General features: G+C 36.4%; 1 protein-coding gene and 1 pseudogene across 6 annotated transcripts in view; both read right to left on the bottom strand.

Annotated features, from left to right (window-relative positions):
- Positions 1 to 23,627, bottom strand: part of HORMAD2 (HORMA domain containing 2) — a 90,740-nt gene that overhangs the window by 29,158 nt on the left and 37,955 nt on the right. The window contains exons 9-12 of one of the 6 annotated variants that reach the window (XM_042961465.1): positions 21,667 to 21,818; positions 21,038 to 21,078; positions 20,825 to 20,896; positions 16,216 to 16,903 (exon numbers count right to left, since the gene is read on the bottom strand). In XM_042961465.1, coding sequence (XP_042817399.1) covers positions 16,703 to 16,903; positions 20,825 to 20,896; positions 21,038 to 21,078; positions 21,667 to 21,818 — 466 coding nt within the window. In that variant the 3' untranslated portion in view covers positions 16,216 to 16,702. Of the gene's footprint in view, positions 1 to 16,215; positions 16,904 to 20,824; positions 21,079 to 21,666; positions 21,819 to 23,627 lie in introns of those variants that run through there. The other 5 variants (XM_042961464.1, XM_042961463.1, XM_042961462.1 and 2 more) reach the window with 5 other exon arrangements.
- On the bottom strand, positions 10,695 to 11,303 carry LOC107179659 (annotated as a pseudogene).

Here is a 23,627-nt window from a genome sequence, read left to right on the forward strand (position 1 = left end):
GTCCATTGATTTATATGTTTATCTTCACCACAATGCCACCCTACTTTGTTTAGTGTATTTTTACAGTCTTGATATCTGATAGAGTAAGTTCTCCAACTTTGTTCTTCTTCATAAGTTTTATGGCTTTTCTAGGTCCTTTGCATTCCCATTTAAATTTTAGACTCAGCTAATTTTAGACTCAGGTCAATTTCTACAAAAGTGACCTGTGGAATTTTGACTGGGACTTCATTGAATGTATGGATCAGTTGAGGTAAAAGTGACATCTTAATCAAGTTTCCAATCCATGAACATGGTAAATTTCTTTAATTTTTCTCAGCAGTGTTTTATGGTTTTTATTGTACAGGTCTTGGCATATGTCTTATTATTTCAGCTCTAAGTATTTTGAATTTTTATACTACTGTAAATGGCATTGTAAATTTCACTTCTAATTTATCATTGATAGAATAGAGAAATAAAATAGATTTCTATGTATTGAGCCTATATCCTGTGACCTTGTTAAATTCATGTTATTAATCCTGAAAGACACTAGTCTTTCTTTTTAAGTAGGCTCCACACCAAGTGTAGGGCTTGAACTCTTCTTGAACCTGAGATCAAGAGTCCGATGTTCGACCAACTGAACCACCCAGGTGCCCCTGCAATCCTGGTAGTATCTTTCTTACATATTTCCTGAAATTTTCTATGTATGTAATCATGTCATTTTCAAAGAAATTCAGTTTTATTTCTTCCTTTCCGATGTGTATGCCTTTTATTTCTTATGCTTACCTTAATTCACTGACTAGGACCTCTAGTATAATGTACAATAGAAATGGTAAGAGTTGATATCTTGTTTTATTCTCTACCTTAGGTGCAAAGTGTTTAGTCTTTCACCATTAAGTATGATGTTACTTTTAGGTTCTTTGTAAATATCTTTTAAAAGGTTGAGGATGTTCCTTTCTATTCCTTGTTTTCTATTAGTTTCATTAAAAAAAATTTTTTTTAATGTTTATCTATTTTTGAGAGAGAGAGCATGAATGGGGGAGGGGCAGAGAGAGAGAGAGAGACAGAGACAGAGACAGAGACAGAATCTGAAGCAGGCTCCAGGCTCTGAGCTGTCAACGCAGAGCCCAAAGCAGGGCTCTAACTCACAAACCGTGAGATCATGACCTGAGCCAAAGTCGGATGCTCAACTGACTGAGCCACCCAGGTGCTTCTAAAAGTTTCTTTTTAAAAAATTACACATGAGGGGCAAAAGTAAACATTAAAAAATTAAAATAAAATAAAATAAAAATTACAAATGAATGTTTAATTTTGTGAAATACTTTTTTATTAATTTTTTTAATGTTTATTTATTTTTGAGAGAGAGAGAGAGCACAAGCAGGGAAGGGGTAGAGAGAGAGGAAGACAGAGAATACAAAGCAAGCTCCAGGCTCTGAGCTGTCAGCACAGAGCCTGAGGCGGGGCTCAAACTCACGAAGTACTAGATCATGACCTGAGCTGAAGTCGGACACTCAACCGACTGAGCCACCCAGGCACCCCTGTGAAATACTTTTTTTGCATCTACAGAGGTGATCATGTGGCTTTCTCCTCTATTCTGTTAATATGGTGAGTTATACTGACTCTTTTTTTTTTTTTTTTTTTTAGTTACCTTGGTTCTTAAATCTTAAGCAAACCTTGCATTGCTGGGATAAAAACCATTTAGTCATGATACATTATCTTTTCCACATATTGCTAGATTCGATTTGCTAATATTTTACTAAGGACATTTGCATCTACAGTCATGAGGGATATTTGTTAGTCTGTAGTTTTCTATTCTTGTAATGTCTTTGTCTGGTTTTAGTATTAGGGTAATGCTAACCTTATAAGATGAGTTTGAAGACTTCTCCTTTATGTTCTTATAGAGTTTGTTTAAGATTAGCATTATTGTTTCCTTATTTGTTTGATAGAGTTCACCAATGAAACCCTCTAGTCTGGAGTTTACTTTATATGAAGGGTTTTAGTTATGAATTCAATTTCTTTAAGAAATACAGGTTTATTAAGTTTATCTATTTCTACATGTGTCAGTTTGGTAATTTGTGTCTTTCAATGAATGTGTTTATATTATATAAGTTATCAAATTTATCAGAATACAGTTTTCACAACATTCCTTTATTTTGCTTTTAATGTCTGTGGAATTGATAGCAATATCTCATCCTTCATGCCTGATGTTGGTAATTTGTATCTTCTCTCTCTATTTCTTAGTCTAGTTAGAAGTTTACCAAGTTTATTGATACTTTCAATATTTTCCAAATTTTTGTATATTTTCCCAGTATTGTGTTGTTATTAATTTTTAATAGAACTCCATGGTCAGAGAAATACTTATTATAATCCTTTCAAATTTAATGACACCTATTTTATGACCCAGAATGTGGTCCAACTTGGTTTTACAAACACTTGTAAGCAATATATATTCTATAGTTATTGGATTTTGTAAGATTTTGTAAGATTAATGAGGTCAAATCGATTGCTCCATTATTGAGAGAAGAGTACTGAAATCATCAACCATAATTATTGATTTGCTGATTTCTCCTTTAGTTCTGTCAGGTTTTGATTCATGTATTTTGAAACTCTGTTATTAACTGTATATACCTTTAAGATTGACTCATTATTTTGTGATATCTCTAGCTCTGATAATATTCCTTATCCTAAAATCTTCCTTGTCTGATATTATTATTGTCATTCCAGCTTTATTACAAGTAGTCTTTGTGTGGTATATCTTTTTCCATCATTTTACTTTTAACTTATCTGACTCTCCATATTGAAAGTGTGTTTCTTCTAAATAGCATATGTCAATTCATTTGACAACATCTGCCTTTTAATTGAAGTGTTCAGACATCTTACTTTTTTTAAAGTTTTATTTATTTATTTTTGAGAGAGAAAGAAAGTGAAAGTGGGGGAGGAATAGAGAGAGAGAGAGAGGGAAAGAGGGAATCCCAAGCAGGCTCTGCACCACAGTGCACAAACCGTGAGATCATGACCTGAGCCATGAGTTCAAGCCCCACACTGGGCTCCACACTGGGCCTGAAGTCTACTTAAAAAAAAAAAAAAATCATAAAAGCAACAAAAGAAAACAACTCATCACTTACAAGGGAACCCAATAAGGCTAACAGCTGACTTCTCAGCAGAAACAATGGAAGCCAGTTAGGCAATAGGATAACATCATCGAAGTGCTCAAAGAAAAACTGTCCTATATTCTATATCTTATATATCCTATATCAAGCAAATCCATATATGTGTAGATTTATATATACATTAAATAAAAACATCCCCAGATTAGCAAAAACTGAGAGAATTTGTTGCCAGCAGACCCATCTTACAAGAAATACTAAAGAATATGCTTCAGATTAAAAGCAACTCCAAGTGACTCCAGATGGTAATTTAAATTGCCATAATAAAACAAAGGACAATGAAATGGTATTGGTAATTATGCAATTATAAAAGGCAGTGTAGGGGCATCTGGCTAGCTCAATCAGTGGACCATGCAGCTCCTGATCTTGAGGTTGTAGGGTTTGAGCCCCATGTTGGATGTAAAGATTACTTAAAAGAATAAAATCTTAAAAAACAAACAAATAAATAAATAAACGGCAGTGTAAAAAATAATAAATAAAAGGCATTACAAAGGCATATTTAAAAAGCAATTATACAGGGATGTCTGGGTGACTCAATTGGTTGAGTGTCCAATTTCAGCTTAGGTCATGATCTAGCGGTTCATGAGTTGGAGCCCCACATTAGGCTCCATACTGTCAGTGCAGAGCCTGCTGAGGACTCTCTCTCTCCCCCTCTCTCTGCCCGTCCCCCACCTGTGTGTACTCTTTCTCTCTCAAAATAAAGCTTAAAAATAAAGTAAAAAGCATTGTATAAAATATGTAGGTAATGTATTCTTCAACCTATAACATAAAGAAATATAATATATTTACCAATATCAACACAAAGAAGATGAATGGGAGCAAAGCTGCATTGGGCTAAGGAAATGACTACAGATGATAAAGTAATAATTATAACAATGTATTGTTGGATTTGTAACACTAATAGATGTATAACAATAATACCATATAAAGGGGGAAGGTAGACAATAGAGCCATATAGGAGTAACATTGCTACATTTCCCTGGAATTAAACTAGCAAAAACCTGAAATTTATTTTGATAAGTTAAGATTTATATGATAAGCCCCAAAGCAACCAATAAAATATACATATATAGTAAAAAAAAAAAAAAAACAACTAAAGAAATTTAAATGCCTCATTAAAAATATTCACTCAATGCAAAAGAAAGCAATAAAGGAGGAATAGAGGAACAAAAAGAATGAATCGTGGAAAAGAAAAAGTAAAATGGCAGGCATAAATCCAACTCTATCAATAAGATTAATGTGAATGTATTAAACTTGTTACTAGAGATAATGAGAGACATTTTATAATGATAAAAGGGCCAATCCATCAAGAATATAAAATAATTATAAACATATATATGTCTAATAATATAACACAAAATTACATGAAGCAGAAACTGATAGAAATGAAGAGAGAAGCAGGCAATTCAACGATAACAGTCGGAGACTTCAATGCCCCAATTTCAGTAATGAAGAGGAAAACTAGGCCGAAGGTTAACAAGGAAATAAAAGATCTGAACAATAGTATAAACCAAGTAGACCTAACAGACACCTATAGAACACTACACCCATTAGCAGAATATACATTCTTCCCAGGTGCACATGGTTCACCCCCCGGGGGTTCAAGCCCCTGCAGTGGGCTCTGTGCTGACAGCTCAGAGCCTGGAGCCTGCTTCAGATTCTGTGTCACCCTCTCTCTCTGCCCCTCCCCCACTCACACTCTGTCTCTCTCTTAAAAATAAATAAACATTGGGGCGCCTGGGTGGCTCAGTCGGTTGAGCGGCCGACTTCGGCTCAGGTCATGATCTCACGGTCCGTGGGTTCGAGCCCCACGTCGGGCTCTGTGCTGACAGCTCAGAGCCTGGAGCCTGTTTCGGATTCTGTGTCTCCCTCTCTCTGACCCTCCCCCATTCATGCTCTGTCTCTCTCTGTCTCAAAAATAAATAAACGTTAAAAAAAATTTTTTTTTAATAAAAATAAATAAACATTAAATTTTTTTAAAAAAAGAAGAAAACTAGGGCACCTGGGTGGCTCAGTCGGTTAAGCATCCGACTTATGCTCAGGTCATGACCTCACAGTTTGTGAGTTCGAGCCCTGCATTGGGATCTGTGCTGACAGCTCAGAGCCTGGAACCTGCTTTGGATTCTGTGTCTCCCTCTCTCTCTACCCCTCCTCTGCTCATGCTCTGTCTCTCCCTGTCTCAAAAATAAATAAACATTAAAAAAATATTTTTAAAAAGAAGAAAACTACAGATTAATATCTCTTATACATATGAACATAAATGGTGTTGGGACAACCAGATATCCACATACAAAAGAAGGTCAGATCCATACTTCATACCATATATAAAAAATTAAGTTGAAATGAATCAAAGATCTAAATGTAAAAACTAAAACCATAAACTCTAAGAAGTAAATATACAGATGTAAATCGTCATGACTTAGGATTTGTTAAAGAATTCTTAGATCTCTCTGTCTCTCTCTCTCTGTCTGTCTCTGTCTGTCTCTGTCTCTGTTTCTCTCTCTCTCTCTCTCTCACACACACACACACACACACATACACACACACAAGAAGCATGAGCATAAGCAACAAAATAAAAATGGATAATTTGGACTAGATCAAAATTAAACCCTATTTGTGTTTCAAAGGACATCATCAAGAAAATGAAAAGACAACCCATAGAATGGGAGAAAATATTTGCAGGTCACATATCTGATAAGAAATTAGACCCAGAAAAAAATAAATAATTCTTACACCTCAACAATAAAAAGATAAGCAATCTAACTTTAAAGTGAGCAAAAAATCTGAATAAGCATTTCTCCATGGAAGATATATAAATGAGCAATAAGCACATGAAAATATGCTTGACATCTGTCACTAAAAAATGCAAATCAAGGGCACCTGGGTGGTTCAGCTGGTTGAGCATCTGACTCTTGATTTTGGTTCAGGTCATGATCTCACAGTTCATGAGTTTGAGCCCCACATCAGGTTCTACACTGGCTCCCTCTCTCTCTGTGCCTCCCTCACTGGCTCTTTCTCTCTCTCAAAATAAATGAATAAACTTTAGAAAATGCAAATCAAAACCACAATAATATACCCTTACTTCACACCCGTTAGAATGGCTAGAATCAAAAAGTAAGATGATAAGGGTTGGTGAAAAAAGGGAAAATTGGAACTCTTATACACTGCTGGTGGGATTGTAAAATGATGCAGACACTTTACAAGACAGTTTTGGAGTTCAAATAATTAAACATAGAGTTACCATATGACCCAGGAATGGCACTCTTAGGTACATACCCAAGAGAATTGAAAATAGGTGTTCAAAAAGAACTTGTACATTAATGTTTATAGTGGCATTATTCATAACAGTCAAAAGGTATAAACAACCCAATGTCCATCAATAATGAATGGATAAACAATATGTGGTATATCCCTACAATGGAATAGTATTCAGCCACAAAAAAGGAATGAAGTACAGTAAAACCTTGGATTGCAAGTAACTTGTTCTGTGAGTGTTCCGCAAGACAAACAAACATTTATAATACACTTTAACTTGAAAAATGAGTGATGTCTTGCAATATGAGCAGTACATGATGCCGACATCACATGATCACAGTTGAATCAATGGTCCTTCTCTCTCTTGCTACGGGATTGTGGATGATCATCAATGCAATGTCACATTTCCACAAAATCTTCAAAAGGAGGCAAAAGTAAATATCATTGGATAGGTTCCTTAATAAAGTTGCACTAAAAGAAAAAGATTCCATTGAGCCAATAGACAGCAGTGATTCCATTAGTGATAGTAAAAGTCGCCTTACACAATAACTCTCTTCTCTTCTTGTCTCCCTCACACTAACCACGAAGGTTTTCAAAGGTAAGTGCAGGTTAATTTGTTTTTCTTTATATTTTGTATTTTATTTATTATTTTGTATTATAGTATAGTATTGTAATCATTTTTACATGAATATTTTTGGGTTGTGAAATGAATCATCTGAGTTTCCATTATTTCTTATGGGTAAATTTGCTTTGATATACAAGTGCTTTGGATTCTAAGCATGTTTCTGGAACAAATTATGCTCACAAACCAAGGTTTTATTGTACTTATACATACATCTACAACATAGATGAAACTGGAAGACATAATGCTAAGTGAAAGAAGCCAGTCACAAAATACTACACATTGTACAAATCCATTTATATGAAATATCCAGAATAGGCAAATCTATAAAGTCAGAAAATATATTACTGGTTGCTCAAGACTTGAGGGGAAGGAGAAATGGGGAAATATGGAGGTGATAACTAAAGGGTTTGGGGTTTCTTTTTAAGGTGATGAAAATGTTCTAAGATTGTGGCAATGGTTGCAAAATTTTGTGTAAATACTAAAGACCATTCAATCATACACTTTAAATGGGCAAATTGCATAGTATATGAATTATATGTCAATAAAGTTGTTAAAGAAAGAAAAATGTTGTAGGGGTCCCTGGTTGTCTCAGTCAGTTAAGCATCTGACTTCTGATTTTGGCTCAGGTCATATCTCATGGTTGTGAGAGTGAGTCCTGAGTTGCATGCACTCTGTCAGTGCAAAGACTGCTTGGGATTCTCTCTCTCCCTCTTTCTTTGCCCCTTCCCCACTTATAAACATTCTCTCTCTTTCTCTCTCTCTCAAAATAAATAAATATTTTTTAAAAAGAGAAAAATGTGTAAACAGAATCATACAATATGTAGTCTTGATTCTGGCTTCTTTCACTCAGCATAATGCATTTGCAATTGATCCACGTTGTTGCATGTATTCGCAGCTTGTTTCCTTTTAAGTTTATCCATTACCCCATTAAGAAACATTTGAATTGTCCAGTTTTCGAAGATTACAAATAAAGCCACTGTAAACATCTGTATACATGTTTTTGTGCAAACATAGGTTATCACTGCACTTGGTATAATAGCTGTTTTAAAGTCTTTACTAAATTTATCATTGCTGACATTTCTGGGTCTGCTTCTACTGACTGATTTTTTTAAATGTTTATTTATTTATTTTGAGAGAGAGAGAGAGTGCATGACAAGTGGGGGTGGGTCGGAGAGAGAGAAAGTGTGCATGGGGGACCGGCAGCGACAGAGAGTGAGGGAGAATCCCAAGCAGGCTTCATGCTGTCACTGCAAAGCCCAGTGCGGGGCTCAATCTCACGATTTGTGAGATCATGACCTGAGCCGAAATCAAGAGTCGGACGCTTAACCAACTGAGCCACCCAGGTGCCCCATCTACTGATTGATATTCACTGGTTATGATTGATATTCACTGGTTGCCGGGGGCACCTGGCTGACTCAGTCAGTAGAGCATGTGACTCCTGATCTTGGCATTGTGAGTTCGAGCCCCACGTTGGGCATAGATACTACTTTAAAAAATTTCATTCTGCTTTATATGTCAATAAAGTTTTACTGGATTCTGGACAATAAGAATTGTACATAGTTGAGTGTTTGGACTTGGTTGTTTTCCCCTAAAAAGTGTTGAATTTTATTTTGGCAGGCAAGTAAGCCAGATCCTTTCAAGGCTTGTTTTTAAGCTGTTAATAAGATTGAATTTGGAGGACTTCACTAAAGGGTTGGTTTAGTTCTACTGCTAAGGTGTAACCTATCTGGAGTCCCTACTGAATATTCTGGGTTTTCAACAAGGTCTGTCCATGTAACCGGTAATTTTGTGAATATTTCCCAGCGCTGTGACAACTCTAGGAATTGTCTAGCTTACGAATGGGGAGAAAACTCCCCAACAGATTTCTTTGTCCAACCTTATAGAATTTCTAACCAAACTTGAGATGCTGAATATTCAACCAAAGACTCAGGGGATCCCTATGCCAACTTCTGGAGCTTTTTCTCTGTATAGGTCCCTTCCTTCTGATATTCTGTCCCCAACTACTTCAGCTTTCTCAAACTCTAATCTCTGTTTCTTCAACTCAGCAAGATGGTCATGTTCTGCTTGTTTTCCCCCTCTCTGTGGTGGTGGTCCCCAGAGTACCTCCTGACAGGCCAATTTTAAGGCTCATCCTGCTTTTCTTCTCTCAGGGATCACAGTTCTGTATTTTCTGTTGTTTAAAATCTGAAAATAGTTGCTTCACATATTTTTCCTAGTTCCCTAGCTGTTCACAGCAAGACAGCAAGTCTGTTAACATTATTTCTTCATGACTAAAAGTGGAATTTGATCATTCTATTGGATTTTTGCTGTCCTGTGGGATTTTTCACATTCTCTCCCATATGAATGAATATAAGATTTAATGGATTGAGTATGAGCTTTGAAGCCAGAGACACCTAGATTCAAATACTGATTCTGATGGTTTGTAATCTGGCAAACTTAGACATGCTACTTAATGTCTATGAACTTTCATTTCTTCAGCCGTAAAATGTTATGCAAAGTTGTTGTTGGGATTAATTGAAACCATGTATATATAGCTCTTTGTGGGCACTTACTGAATGGTGATATTATTTATATAACAGCTATTTGGGAGCACCTGGGTTGCTCAGTGGTTGAGCATCTGACTCTCAATTTCGGCTCAGGTCATGATCCTAGGGGCATGGGATTGAGCCCCAAGTTAGGCTCCACACTGAGCATGAAGCCTGCTTAATATTTCTTTTCTCACTCTCTCTCCCTCTCTCTCAGGGTGCCTAGGTGGCTCAGTCAGTTAAGTGTCCGACTTCAGCTCAGGTCATGAGCTCACGGTTCGTGGGTTTGGGGCCCAAGTTGGGCTCTGGGCTGACAGCTCCGAGCCTGCTTCAGATTCTCTGTCTCTCTCTGCCTCTCTCTTAAAAATAAATATTTTTTAAAAAAAGATTCTCTCTCTCCCTCTGCTCCTCTCCCTTGCTTGCTCTCTCTCTAAAAATGTATTTTAAAAAACACAGCTATTTTTTTGTTTATTTTCCTAAACAGTTTTGAATCAGGGATTTGGTTTATCTTTGTGCACACTACCTTTGTATGATGACTCACACATGATAGGCTTCATATAAATCTGCTGACTGAATAAATGTTGATAGCTTACAACTAGAATACTTTAGAATATTACTTTCAACTTTCTTCACAATGAGCTTCATGTAGACTTGTTTAAATATCAAAAATGTGTCATTAGGTATAAAGTTTCTTCTTGTTCTAACTTTGGTTATCAAGGGAGGAAGCTAATTTGAGGTCCATCATGCAGGAAGAAGCTAATTTGAGGTCGTGGCTCCATAAAGTATATACATATAACTTCTGTTTCTAGTTCTTTACCACTATCTGAAGCACCAGTCTTCTGAAGTCTTTGATCTCAGTTTTGAGATCCTAATATAAATGCTAAAAGAATTATTCTCCCTATGATGCCTGGATTTGTTATAAACCATAATCTTTTCTGTTTACCAATAGACAATTTGGCTTCAAATGGAAAACTAGAAGCACATATAAAAAGTATTAGAAAAATTGGCCAACTGAATATAGTTCTAGATAATTAAGTAACATTATTATTTTTTTCCAATGTACAATTAACTAATCTCAACAAAGTCTTCACTTTGAAAAAAACCCTAATTTTTTTTTTACTTTTATTTGCATTTATGTTATGCAGTTTACTCTTGGACCATAAATTTTTGTTTCTTGAGTTTCTTCTGGGATATCTTTTTCTTCTATGCAACCTCTTCTTCAGGTTTAGGAAAAATCTGCTCTTTTTCAGTAAGGATCATCTGAGTGTGGCAGGGAGAGCTCATGTATGGGTTAACTTGACTATGAGCCCTGTAAGTTCTATGCCATATCTTGGGGGCTTTGTTCACCTGGATATCCTGGATATACTCAATGACCAGAGAATCTACATCTAAACCTTTAAGTTCAGCATTACTGTCTACAGTAAAAATTCACCACTCTTTTTGGGCCACTGACTCTGTGTCCAATCCCACTGTTTGGCCTGGGTACACCTACCAACTCCACCATTATAGTGACTGAATGGCACACATTGCTTCTGCAAAGTGATATCTTTCAGATACTTGGGTGATTTTCAGATATGCATATCCTTGATGGCCTGGGCAATTTCACGTGTGTTCTTAAGGTGAACATGAAGATTTGAGCCTCCTGATTTGCATGATTTTTAGAGTTTTCTGGGTCAAGTGAATAGCAAACCATTTTCAGAGATCACCTCAGGCCACTTACAAGAAGAGAAAAAAAAAATCCTAATTTAAATAGAACCTAATATTTGTTTTAGTTTAATGATTTTAGTACGATAACATGTATTATTTCAGACTATTAGAAGTATCTTTTTTTTTTAGGTTTGTTTATGTATTTTGAGAGAGAGAAAGCAGGAAAGGGGCAGAGGAGAGAGAGAATCCCAGGCAGGCTCCGCACTGTCAGCACAGAGCCTGACACTGGGCTAGAACTCATGAACTGCCAAGATCATGATCTAAGCCGAAATCAAGAGTTGGATGCTTAACCAACTGAGCCACCCAGGCACCCCACAAGAATCTTTTTTTTAGTGTTTATTTATTTTTGAGACAGAGAAAATATGAGCGGGGGAGGGGCAGAGAGGGGGACAGAGGATCCAAAGCAAGCTCCACACTAACAGCAGCAAGCCCAATGCAGGGCTTGAACTCATGAACTATGAGCTGAGCCGAAGTTGGATGCTCAACAAATTGAGCCACCCAGGCGCCCCTCACAAGTATCTTTTTTTAAACAGAACATTTCTAAGTCTTACTCCCTTTTTTAAAATAAAGTTTACTTACTTACTTTGAGGGGAGAGGGGCAGAGAGAGAGAGAGAGAGAGAGAGAATCCCAAGCAGGCTCCAGCATGGAGCCCAACATGGGACTTGATGCCACGAATGGTGAGATCATGACTTGAGCCAAAATCAAGAATTGGACTCTTAACTGACAGAGCCACCCAGGAGCCCCACTCCCCCACCACCGCCTTTTTTTTTTTAAACAAAACTTATTTATTTTACTGCTAGGATTTAATAATAGTACATTCAAATTGCTCCTACCTAAGGTTACTCACTATACTCAACTTTTCTTCTGCGATAATAAATATCAATATACTTATTTCTTTATGTAAGTGAAACATAACAGATAATTAGTGTGGCTCTTCCCATTAGAAATAATTCTCTGATAGGTTATAGAATGATTCATATAAAAAAAAGAAATGACTTATAGGGCTGTGGGAAATTCAACCAACTTTCATTCCTCCTTGCATGGTTAATAGAGGATAACGTTTACATTCTATAACGTAAAACAAAAATTAATTGAAAAAATGTTCCTATTTGACAAAAAGAAACTTTGTGGAAAGGACTATAGCTCCATGATAGAGAATGATGTGTGGTTTTTAAGTCTGAATATTTTCTGTAGATAATGTGCCTTCTCCAACGTTTTCAATAATCAACTCCATTTCCAAGAATCTAAGATATCCTTGCCAACACTACATTGTATCAAATAAAGCATATATGTTCATGAGATGTGATGCTATGAAAACCACCAGACTATACCTCAAAAATGCAAAACTTCAGTTTAGAGTTTAGTAGGAAAAAATATATTCTGAATGAAAAGGCTCTCATTTCAATTCACTAGCTGGAATACAAAGAAATTCTAAGGAATTCAGAAAATATCTTTCTAGTCCACACTTAAATGGTACCATTTACTTTGATGCTAATGTAACTTACATTCTAATTTCTCAAAAACAAATCATTTTCACTAATCAAATGTGTTAGTGTAAAAGGGTAAAAAATGGGCTTCATGCAGGAATAAAATGCATCCAAAAATGTTCATTGTAACTAAATAAAATGATAAACTATTGAATTGGTTTTTAAGAAATACTTGTGGCTGTTATATTCTTAAAAATTCTGTCTTTAGCTCAAATTCAAAAAACATCATTTGTATGAATTATTTATCCATCAGTTAAATTAATGTGTCACAGATGAGAAAAATATACCATGCTGGATCAAGATTACTAGGTACAAAGGAAAGGCCTAGAGAAAAATGTGTACAGAATATCTAACAATTCTTTCTAACATGGAGGTACAAAGACTCATAAAGAGCTTGGAAAATTAGAAAATTATAGCATATGGGCCCCTATCTAAAAAATTGATACAAATATGAATTCTAAAACAGCTATAATGGTTTAATAAACTAGGACCATCAGTCTTTAAAGTAGATGTAGGCAACATTAGCCCTCCACTTTTAAAAATATTTATTTATTTTTGAGAGAGAGAGAGCACAAGCAGGGGAGGGGCAGAGAGAGCAGAGGGAGACAGAGAATATGAAGCAGTTTCCAGGCTCCGAGCTGTCAGCACAGAGCCCAACGCGGGGCTCGAACTCACAAACCATGGGATCATGACCTGAGCCAAAGTTGGAGGCTTAACAGACTGAGCCACCCAGGCACCCCAGCCCTCCATTTTTTTTATAGCTGTCTGTACATGTCAGTAATTACTAGAATCCTTTAAGGAGCCTGAGTTAATTATTAGAAGGTATTTTAGTACTCTATTAGAAAGAAGTACTTTTCCCTCAGCATTTAAACAGCATAAAATTTAAATAAGATTCCATATCCAATTCCAGAACATGTGTTGATTGTCACAAAATAGCGAGTTCTTTAAAGAAGCCTGTCCAGGGTTTTCTGTCTAGTATATAGATCTATTGTTATCTGTCCAATTAACTACAACAGAGAAAACAGGCCCAACTTCCCAGTATACTAGGAAGTGCCATTGTGTTTGTGTGCCCTTACTAGCTAGATATTAAGCCCCAAACCATCGCTATTAGGAAAGAAGACCTATCCTGAAGGTGTTGCAGAGGTAGATAAAATGATAAGGACGTATTTAGGATGGGGTTTTCCAGACAGTTCTATGTAACCCTGTTTTGTTCTAGGATTCCTTGGTCTCCTACTTGGGCTCTGTGTTCTATTTTCCAAGTGGAGTTAGGTTTTAAGAGTTCTTATAACTTGAGGCACCTGGGGGCGCCTGGGTGGCTCAGTCGGTTAAGCGGCCGACTTCGGCTCAGGTCACGATCTCGCGGTCTGTGAGTTCGAGCCCCGCATCGGGCTCTGGGCTGATGGCTCAGAGTCTGGAGCCTGCTTCCGATTCTGTGTCTCCCTCTCTCTCTGCCCCTCCCCCGTTCATGCTCTGTCTCTCTCTGTCTCAAAAATAAATAAACGTTAAAAAAAAAATTTTAAAAAATAACTTGAGGCACCTGGGTGGCTTGGTCAGTTAAGCGTCCAACTTCAGCTCAGGTCATGATCTCCTGGCTCTATGGGTTTGAGCCTCACATTGGGTTCTCTGCTGTCAGCGTGGAGGCCACTTTGGATCCTGTCTTCCTCTCTCTGCCCTTTCCCTGCTTGTTGTGTGTGTGCATGCTATCTTAAAAATAAATAAACATTTAAAAATTTAAAAAAAAAGAGTTCTTATAACTTAAAATTTTTTAAAATTTCAAACCTGTGTGCTTTTATCATTTCTGAATTTACTGCCAAATTACAATCTCACTTTTACATTGTTCCTTGGATCTTAAGGATCGATCATACCAGAAAATGAATATTTGTACTATTCAAATATTGAATAATTTCAACTACTGATGAAAATTCTTCATATTTCTTTTTCTGTGACTGAGATAAGGAATAAGATGAAAAAGAAAATTGTGTGAAAGAAATTTTTTTCCATCTTATAGTAGTCTCACAACAAGATCATATGTTAAATTGCCTCTTTACTATAGATGACTGGTGAAAAAGCAGTATAAGCTATTTGATCAAAATTTTGTAGATTTTCTATTTTAAAAGAAAATTTTATGATTTAAGAAAGTTCTTAAAAATCTTTGAGTTAGAGGGGTGCCTGGGTGGCTCTGTCAGTTGAGCGTCTGACTTTGGCTCAGGTCATGATCTCACAGTTCATGGGTTCGAGCCCCTCATCTGGCTCTGAGCTGACAACTCGGAGCCTGGAGCCTGCTTCAGATTCTGCGTCTCCCTCTATCTCTGCCCCTCTCCCATTCGTGCTCTGTCTCTCTCTGCCTCTCAAAAATAAAGAAACGTAAAAAAAAAAAAAAAAAAATCTTTGAGTTAGAGGTTACCAAAAGTAGAGATTGTAGCAAAGACATAGAATACAGGGAAAGGTATGGAAAGTTCAGTATTGGAATTACAAGTCATGGAGACAGAAGTTCTCTACTATACGTACTTTTCAACTTGTTTGGAACGTCCTCTGCCTTAAAATCTGCCAGTTAAAATATAATTCATCCATAAAATCACCAATTCAATGAAACCTTCCCACACAGTGCCAATTTATCTTTATTTCTGTATCATAACAGCACAGGCTTTGGAGTCAAATTGCCTTGATCTGAATTGTGGCCCTGCTACTTATTCACTGTGTATGCAGTCTTGTGCTAACTTCTCTAAGTCTGTTTCCTCATTGCAGGGTAATAATAGACTCTACTTCATAAAATAACTGGGAAGATTAAAAGTGACAATACATGTAAAGCCCTGAGAACAATGCTCTATTGTTAGTTAAAATTATTTCTATCATTCATATACTCTCCATTATTATTTGCCATTATATTATGTAGGTATTGTCTCTTCAGCCAGAGTTACCAAATGTAGAAAATATATTTTGTATGCTTTTGTCTTCTTTACAATGCTCAGCAAGGTATTGCTCTTGATAGGAATTCAAAAAACATCCCAGAGAATCTTAGCATGAAAGGGATCTCAGAGGTCAAATAAGTTTAACTTTTCCCCTAAATCATGATTTTTCTCTTGCAACACCCTGGAGACCATCATCTATACTCTATTTTGAACACAGTGTGTGTGTGTGTGTGTGTGTGTGTGTGTGTGTGTCTGTGTGTGTGTATGAACACAGCTGGTGACAAGAGTTCACCTTTCTCAAGACAGTCAGGTTTATTAAACAATTGTCATTATTAGAAAATCTATCCTGAGGAGATAGAGAAGCTGGCAAGCTTCTAGAAAATGATTTGGTAATACTCATTAAAGAGCTGTGGAAATTTCAGACTCTGTAAATTTCACACCTGATACCATATCCTTAAAAAACAAGGAAAAGTCTGTCATACATACAAAAGTATTTATTATAACACTATTTATAATAGCAATATCAAGAACTAACTTAAATGTTTAAAAGTAGGGAAATGGTAGAGTAAGTACCTATATAAAACAAAAGTTCATTAAAATTAGAAATATGAAGATTAAGGTGGGACATATTTATAAAGTTAAGTATAAAAGTAAAACAAATTGTATATATAAACCACGATTAAAACCATATACAAATATGGGTATCTGTGGAAAAAGACTGGAGGTGATGGAACATACAAAAAGAACATTATTGATAAGATGGTAGCAGTTAGAAGATTTGCATTGCTTTTTAAATTACCTTAATGTCATTATAATAATGCTTTCAAATTTTAAAAAGAAAGTTCTTCCTTCTAATGATTCAAAATCAACCTCCTCTCACCCCTGTGATTTTCATTTCCTGTCTCTCCTTCTGCCCTTTGAAGTTACACAAAATAAATGAACTTGAAATATTTGAAAATGATTATTATAGTTTTACTACCCTCATTCTCTGGTACTCTAAAGACAGATTAGAGAGGCAATGCCGACATCAGGGAGACTCGGTAAGGAGACTTAGCTGTCAGTCACAAAGAAAGCAAGGATGACAGCCTGAATCAGCACAATGGCAATAGAGCCAAACTTGAGAAATATTTCAAAGGCAAAATAGATGGAAATGGTAACCAAAGGGATGTGAGAAGTGAGAACACAGAAGTTGAACACATTCCTGGTCAGGCTGTTTGATAAAATGATGGTTACAACACCAAGGTAAGGAACCTGAGGAAAGAAAGAGCATATTTGATCAGAAGTTGAAATTCTATTTGGAGATGTTGAATTTGAGGCACTTGTAGGATACATATGTCTATATATTGATGGAAAGATCAATTTGAAGTTAGGGAGACAAAACCAAACCAGACAACATGAATGAAACAGAGAACAAATAACGTCATACCAAAATATACAAATATTTGAAGGTGGGAGAGAGAAAGGTATTTATATTTACGTTATATTTTATATTTATATTTTTTGGTATAAAGTTATTCATGGGGGGCTTTTATAATTGAAAAATCTCTTCTGTTTCTGTAATTATGTCCCCTTTTTAGAGAAGAACATAGAGAACATCTCTAAACTTCTGAATAGACAAAAAATTTTTTTAAAAAAACTGCACACAGTAGTTTTTTTAAAAACTATTTGCCACAGCACACTCTTAAGACACTAAAAAGGCAACTCATAAAGTCAAAGATACTGACAATACATGTATCTGATAAAGGACTTACACATGGAATATATATGCAGAACTACAAATCAGTAAAAATGAAAGATGATCGATCCAATAGAGCCCAATAAATAAAAATGACAACTTGGAAAGACACTTCACCAAAGAGGATATCCAACGTGGTCAATAAACATATGAAAAGATGCTCACCTTCATTAGTCATCAGGGAACTATAAACTAAAACCACAGTGGCATCCCACTACACACCCATCAGAACAGCTAAAATTAAGACAGAAAATGCCAAGGGTTGGTGAGGATGTGGAGCAACCACAACTCTCATACATTGCTGATGGGAATATAAATTAGCACAATCACCTTGGAAATTGTTTTGTAGTATCTATTAAAACTAAATGCAGGGGCACCTGGGTGGCTCAGTTGGTTAAGCGTCCAACTTCAGCTCAGGTCATGATCTCACCGTTTGTGAGTTTGAGCCCAGCATCGGCTCTGCTCTCATCATAGAGCCTGATTTGGATCCTCTGTCTCCCTCTCTCTGCCCCACCCCCACTCATGTGCACACACTTTCTCTCTCTCTCTTAAAAATAAATAAACATTTAAAAATAAAATAAAATAAAAATAAATGCACACATATTCTTGACGCAGCAAATCTGCTCCTAGCCGTTCTATTCTCACCGGAAATATGTACATATTTCATTGAGAAACATGTTCGGAATGTTTAGAGCAGTACTATCCATAATAGTCAAAACCAGAAAATTATCTAAATGCCCATCAACATTAGATGAATGAATAGTGAGAACATGCAAGAATATGGATAAATATCACAACATAATGTTGAGAGAACAAATGGCCCATACTCTGATTCTACATCTATAAAATTAAAAACAAGAGAAACTAATCTATGCTAATAGAAGTCAGGATAGAGATATTCTTATTGAATGACTACAAAGTAAGACTTCAAAGTATTTTGTTTCTTCGTTGGGTTTTGATTTCACACGTTTATTCAGTAGGCTGGGACAAAGGTGAGACAAACAGGTTACCTAAGGAGCAAAATTTAAGAACGTGCTTACTCTCACCATGCTTGCTTCACCCTCATCCCAGTCCTGATGTGCAGTTTGTGAATACTTACTGAGCAATATCATTATGATGTGTTTTTCCATATGTAAGTTACACTTGGATTTAAGAATGTTAAAGGGGGGGCCACCTGTGTGGTTCAGTCAGTTAAGCATCCAACTCTTAATTTCAGCTCAGGTCATAATCTCTCAGGGTTGTGAGATCAAGCCCTCCACACTAGGCGTGGAGCCTGCTTAAGATTCTGTCTTCCCTCTGCCCCTGTCCTGCACTCTCTCTCTCAAAAATTAAAAATAAGGGGTGCCTGGGTGGCTCAGTCGGTTAAGTGTTCGACTTCAGCTCAGGTCACAATCTCATGGTTCATGCGTTTGAGCCCTGCATCAGGCTCTGTGCTGACAGCTTGGAGCCTGGAGCCTGCATCAGATTTTTGTCTCCCACTCTCTCTGCCCCTCCCCTGCTTGCTCTCTCTCTCTCCCTCTCAAAAAAAAAAAAACAAAAAAAAAAAACAAAAAAAAAACATTAAAAATTGATTTTTTTATTAAAAAAATTTTTTTTAACATTTATTATTGAGAGACAGAGAGAGACAGAGCATGAGCAGGGGAGGGGCCGAGAGACTGGGAGACACAGAATCCGAAGCAGGCTCCAGGCTCTGAGCCATCAGCACAGAGCCCAACACGGGGCTCAAACCCACAAACCCACAACCCACAAACAAAACTGACGGAACCACCCAGGCACCCCTAAAAAAATTTTTTAAGAGTAAAAGTAAAATAAAATAAAATAAAATAAAATAAAATAAAATAAAATAAAAGCAAACAGAATTCTGAGTGACAAACCGTCAGTAAGCTCTTCTCTAGACTTACTTAAATCCTTTCATATAATTGGCTGGCTGAGGAAGGAACTTGAATTGACTGAGTTTACCACAAAATTCTGATCTTTGTATAAATAGTTCCTACTAAACATACGCTTGACAAATGTTATCACATGTATTATTTAATCTATCAATTGAATTATTCATTCTCAAGTTGTCTGGTTTCATTTCCATGGGTAAAAGAGAAAGAAATTCTTAATTTTGAAAGATAAAAATCCAGTTGAATCGTGTTCATTATTTTCTTAACCTTGGTTTTTTGGGGGCACCTGGGTGGCTCAGTCAGTTAGGTGATCAACTCTTGATTTTGGCTCAGGTCATGATCTCACAGTTTGTGAGATCGAGCCCCACATCAGGCTCTGCTCTAACAGCACAGAGCTTGCTTGGGATTCTTTCTCTCTCCCTCTCTCTCTCTCTCTGCTCCTCCCCCGCTCACTTGCTCTCTCTCTCTCTCTTGAAGTAAATAAACATTAAAAAAAAACCTTTATTTTTTTAAAACTAGCCTATGTTAGCTATATCTTCCTTGAACAGATTCAGAAGAAAGTTGCATCAGACTCTAAAGCCATTAGCATGTATGACATTGTGAAAATACTAAAGATGGAAAAAAAATCTTGTTTGGTTATATTATTTATATTAATTGAAATAAGACCTCTTTCAATATATGAAATACACCAGATTTAAAGAATCAGAAAGAACATTCAAAAGTTATTTTACTATAGTTATCCCTTTAAGGAAGACTCAAACTATCTCAGGCAAACAAATTAGCATCCTAATCTGAAAATAGTTCCTGAAAAGATTTTATAGCATCACTTCCCACTAAGTATTCTAAAAACCCTTTATGTCTAGCTCAGAATCCTTTTAATACAATGTTGACACACATTAAACTTTGTTATCTAGATGACAGGGTGTGGATTTACCTAGGACACAGTGGGGCCCTCGCAAGTACTCAACTCTAGTCTCTACTGGAGAAAGTAGGAAGGTAAAGGGCTGAGTCCTATCTATTTGGCTCCAGTGGCTCCAAACAAGCTCCCTGACTTTCCCAGGGACCTAGCCCAAAGCTTGTCTCTGTCCACATAACCAACAGTTGACTATCATTTTGTTTTCACTCTGACTTGAGATTATCTGTAACTTCTTTTCCACCACCTCTGACCACTCAATTATCCCAGTAATCAAGAACTTATTTATACTTCCAGTGAGTATGAATAAATACCTAGAATATTTTTTAAATCCTAAAAATGTTACCTATAAATGGAAGAAAGAAATTCATGGGTACCTTTTATAAAATTCATATATTGGAAAGTCTTTTTCTTCTCCTCATAATGGACAATTTCATCTAACAAAGTATATTCCCTTCTTGAAGACAGTACATTTTTACAATAAAGACTCCCTGAGGTCAGAAGCTAGTTTTGTTTTAGGTTTTATACCTGGCATACTCCATTGGACTGTTACTGTGATATAACCTGTGTAGGAACTGGAAAATGTTAGCTATGTTTAACTGAAGCAACAGAGTCTCACTAAAGCTTTGTCTTACATGATTGCTGCATTCTTCTTCTTCCTCATCAAAGTCTAGACCCTGATGGGCAATCTCAGTTGTGCTGTTCTCCTGAAAGAGATTGTTCTCCAAATCAGACACTCTGGTGGCCTCAGTTGTGACTTTTACTTTCATACTATGAAAGCCAGTGGAGACCAATCCCACTTGCAGGTTTACAGGCTCCCCCTCAAACAGCAGGAAGTGTGAATTTACCCCTTCTTTAAAACCAGGGGGTTGGTAATCATGAGGAGTCACTGCAAAATGAAAAGGGCAGAAAACCAAGAAAACTGTGTTTAAATTTAATCAAGAAGTTAGATTAATCTTTCATGTATACCAACAGATCTCTCAGATGCTTACAAAATCTCTCTATAACTGTTAAAAACTGAGAACAAACTGAGGGTTGATGGGGGGTGGGAGGGAGGGCAGGGTGGGTGATGGGTATTGAGGAGGGCACCTTTTGGGATGAGCACTGGGTGTTGTATGGAAACCAATTTGACAGTAAATTTCAAATATTAAAAAATAAATTAGAAAAAAAAAGAAAAAGAAAAAAAAATCTCTCTATATAAAATATTACTTCAACGCTTAAGAAGGAATTTGACTAGGGGCGCCTGGGTGACTCAGTCCCAGTAAGCGTCTGACTTTGGCTCAGGTCATGATCTCATCATTTTTGTAGGCTCAAGCCCTGCATCAGGCTCTGCGCTGACAGCGTGGGAACCTGCGTGGGATTCTCTCTCTCTGCCCCTCCCCAGCTCATGCTTTCTATAAATAGATAGATAGATAAACAAATTCATAAATAAATACATAAATAAATAGAAGGAATTTGACTAGTGGTCTCCACCTACCTGCATTATAGTAGTGGAGTTTCATAGTAAGTATAACATCATTAGGAAGGGGTCCAAGGTTCTGCATTAGTATGTACAATTTGCGGATCAGTAGAACACTGGCTTTCTTAACATCTTCACTGTTTGTCCCACTTTCGAAGCTTGTACTACTACTATAGCCAAATAGAAAAACAGCATACTTTTCAGTCATATACAATATTGAAAATCTATTTCAAAAAGAACAAAACTCTTTACCATATAATCAAGTAAATACAAAGTAAACATCAGGACACTTGAGAATATCTGTGGAATGTAAATTAGAGCAGTGATTGTACTTTTTGCAATGTATATACAATGGATTTCTTAGGTAGCAAGTTCCTAAGGCATTTTAAATATGACCTGATTTCTTAAAAATTTGAGTTACAAATAACCACATAACAGTGAGAACAGTGGATTTAGAATTAGGAGACTTGACAGAGAAAGACAGATATATGTTTTCACTCATATGTGGAATTTGAGCAGAAGACCATGGGGGAAGGGAAGGGGAAAAAATAGTTAACAAACAGAGAGGGAGGGAGGCAAACTATAAGTGACTCTCAAATACAGAGAACAAACCTCTGGGTGATAGGCATTGAGGAGGGCACTTGTTGGGATGAGCACTGGGTGTTGTATGTAAGCAATGAATCACAAGAATCTACTCCCAAAACCAAGAGCACACTGTACACACTGTATGTTAGCCAATTTGACAATAAATTATATTTAAAAAAAAAAAAGAATTAGAAGACTTGATTGGGTCTGCTGCTAACTAGCTGAATGACCTGGGTCAAGTCATTTAGACACTCTAGGTCTGTTAGCTCACTTGTGAGATAAGCTTTTACACATCTCTACACATCTCCAAGTAGAAAATCAGTCATCAGCTCTGGGCCTTTCTACTGTCTGGTTATCTGTCAGAGACATCCCCTCCCCTACATGGATTGCAACAATGGCGATCTATTCTTCTAGCTTTTCTTCTTGTCCACACTGCAATAACATTCTCTATATCACTGCTGCAACAACACACCTATAGGAAAATCTGCTCATATCACTCTTGCTTAAAATTCTTCTATTACACCTATCACCTTTCAATCAAATTCAAGAATGGTATGTGTGCAATGCCTTTCATGACCAGCCACACCCTCACCTCCAACCTCATCCGCATTTACTACTCAGTTTCTTTTCACCTACATGCCTTTGCACATGCTGCTCACTTTGCTCATATTGTACTTTTCCCACTTCTTTTTCTGACTCTCCTAAATTCATCCTTTGATAGCTAGCTCATGTGTCACCTCTTTAAGGAAGTTTTTTCTTGATAATTCCCATACATTACTCCTGTTTATAACTGTTTGTATGCTCCCCCTTAGATTATGCATGGCTGTATCTTCTCATGCCCACAGTACTGTCTTGTGCCAGCTACAGTAAATACTCAATAAATATTTGTGGGATGAATGAATGAATAAGTTGAACCAAATTACCTTCTAACCCTAAATATTTTTAATTTCTCTCCAAAATTCTCTTTTCAAATAGGTCTCATATTTGAGTAGTTTCTAGGAAGAACTATCACTGCAATATATTTGCACAATGCCTTTCACATAGTAAGCATTCAATAGTGAAAAATAATCTTAATTAATTGAGTACTGGAGGAAATGTAAATTCATAAAACAGACATTATTAAGTGAATACATTTGGTCCTCTTTTGATTTTGAATATATTGTCTACTAAGATTTAACCAATTTGAAATAGGTAGCCTGAGTGAAGGGGCATGTAGCATGTAGCTTATGGGATCTTTCAGTATATATCATATTCATAAAATCATATCATGTAAAATCATACTCAAGACTCTCTTGCACTCTTTTAAAAGGGAAGCTATTTTTACCATGGAAGAGGTGATAAGGTAATTTTGTATGATCAATCATTTAAATAAATGTTTACCTTTAGTTTCTAGG

The sequence above is a fragment of the Panthera tigris genome, chromosome D3 (assembly GCF_018350195.1).
Source record: "Panthera tigris isolate Pti1 chromosome D3, P.tigris_Pti1_mat1.1, whole genome shotgun sequence".
Lineage (NCBI taxonomy): Eukaryota > Metazoa > Chordata > Mammalia > Carnivora > Felidae > Panthera > Panthera tigris.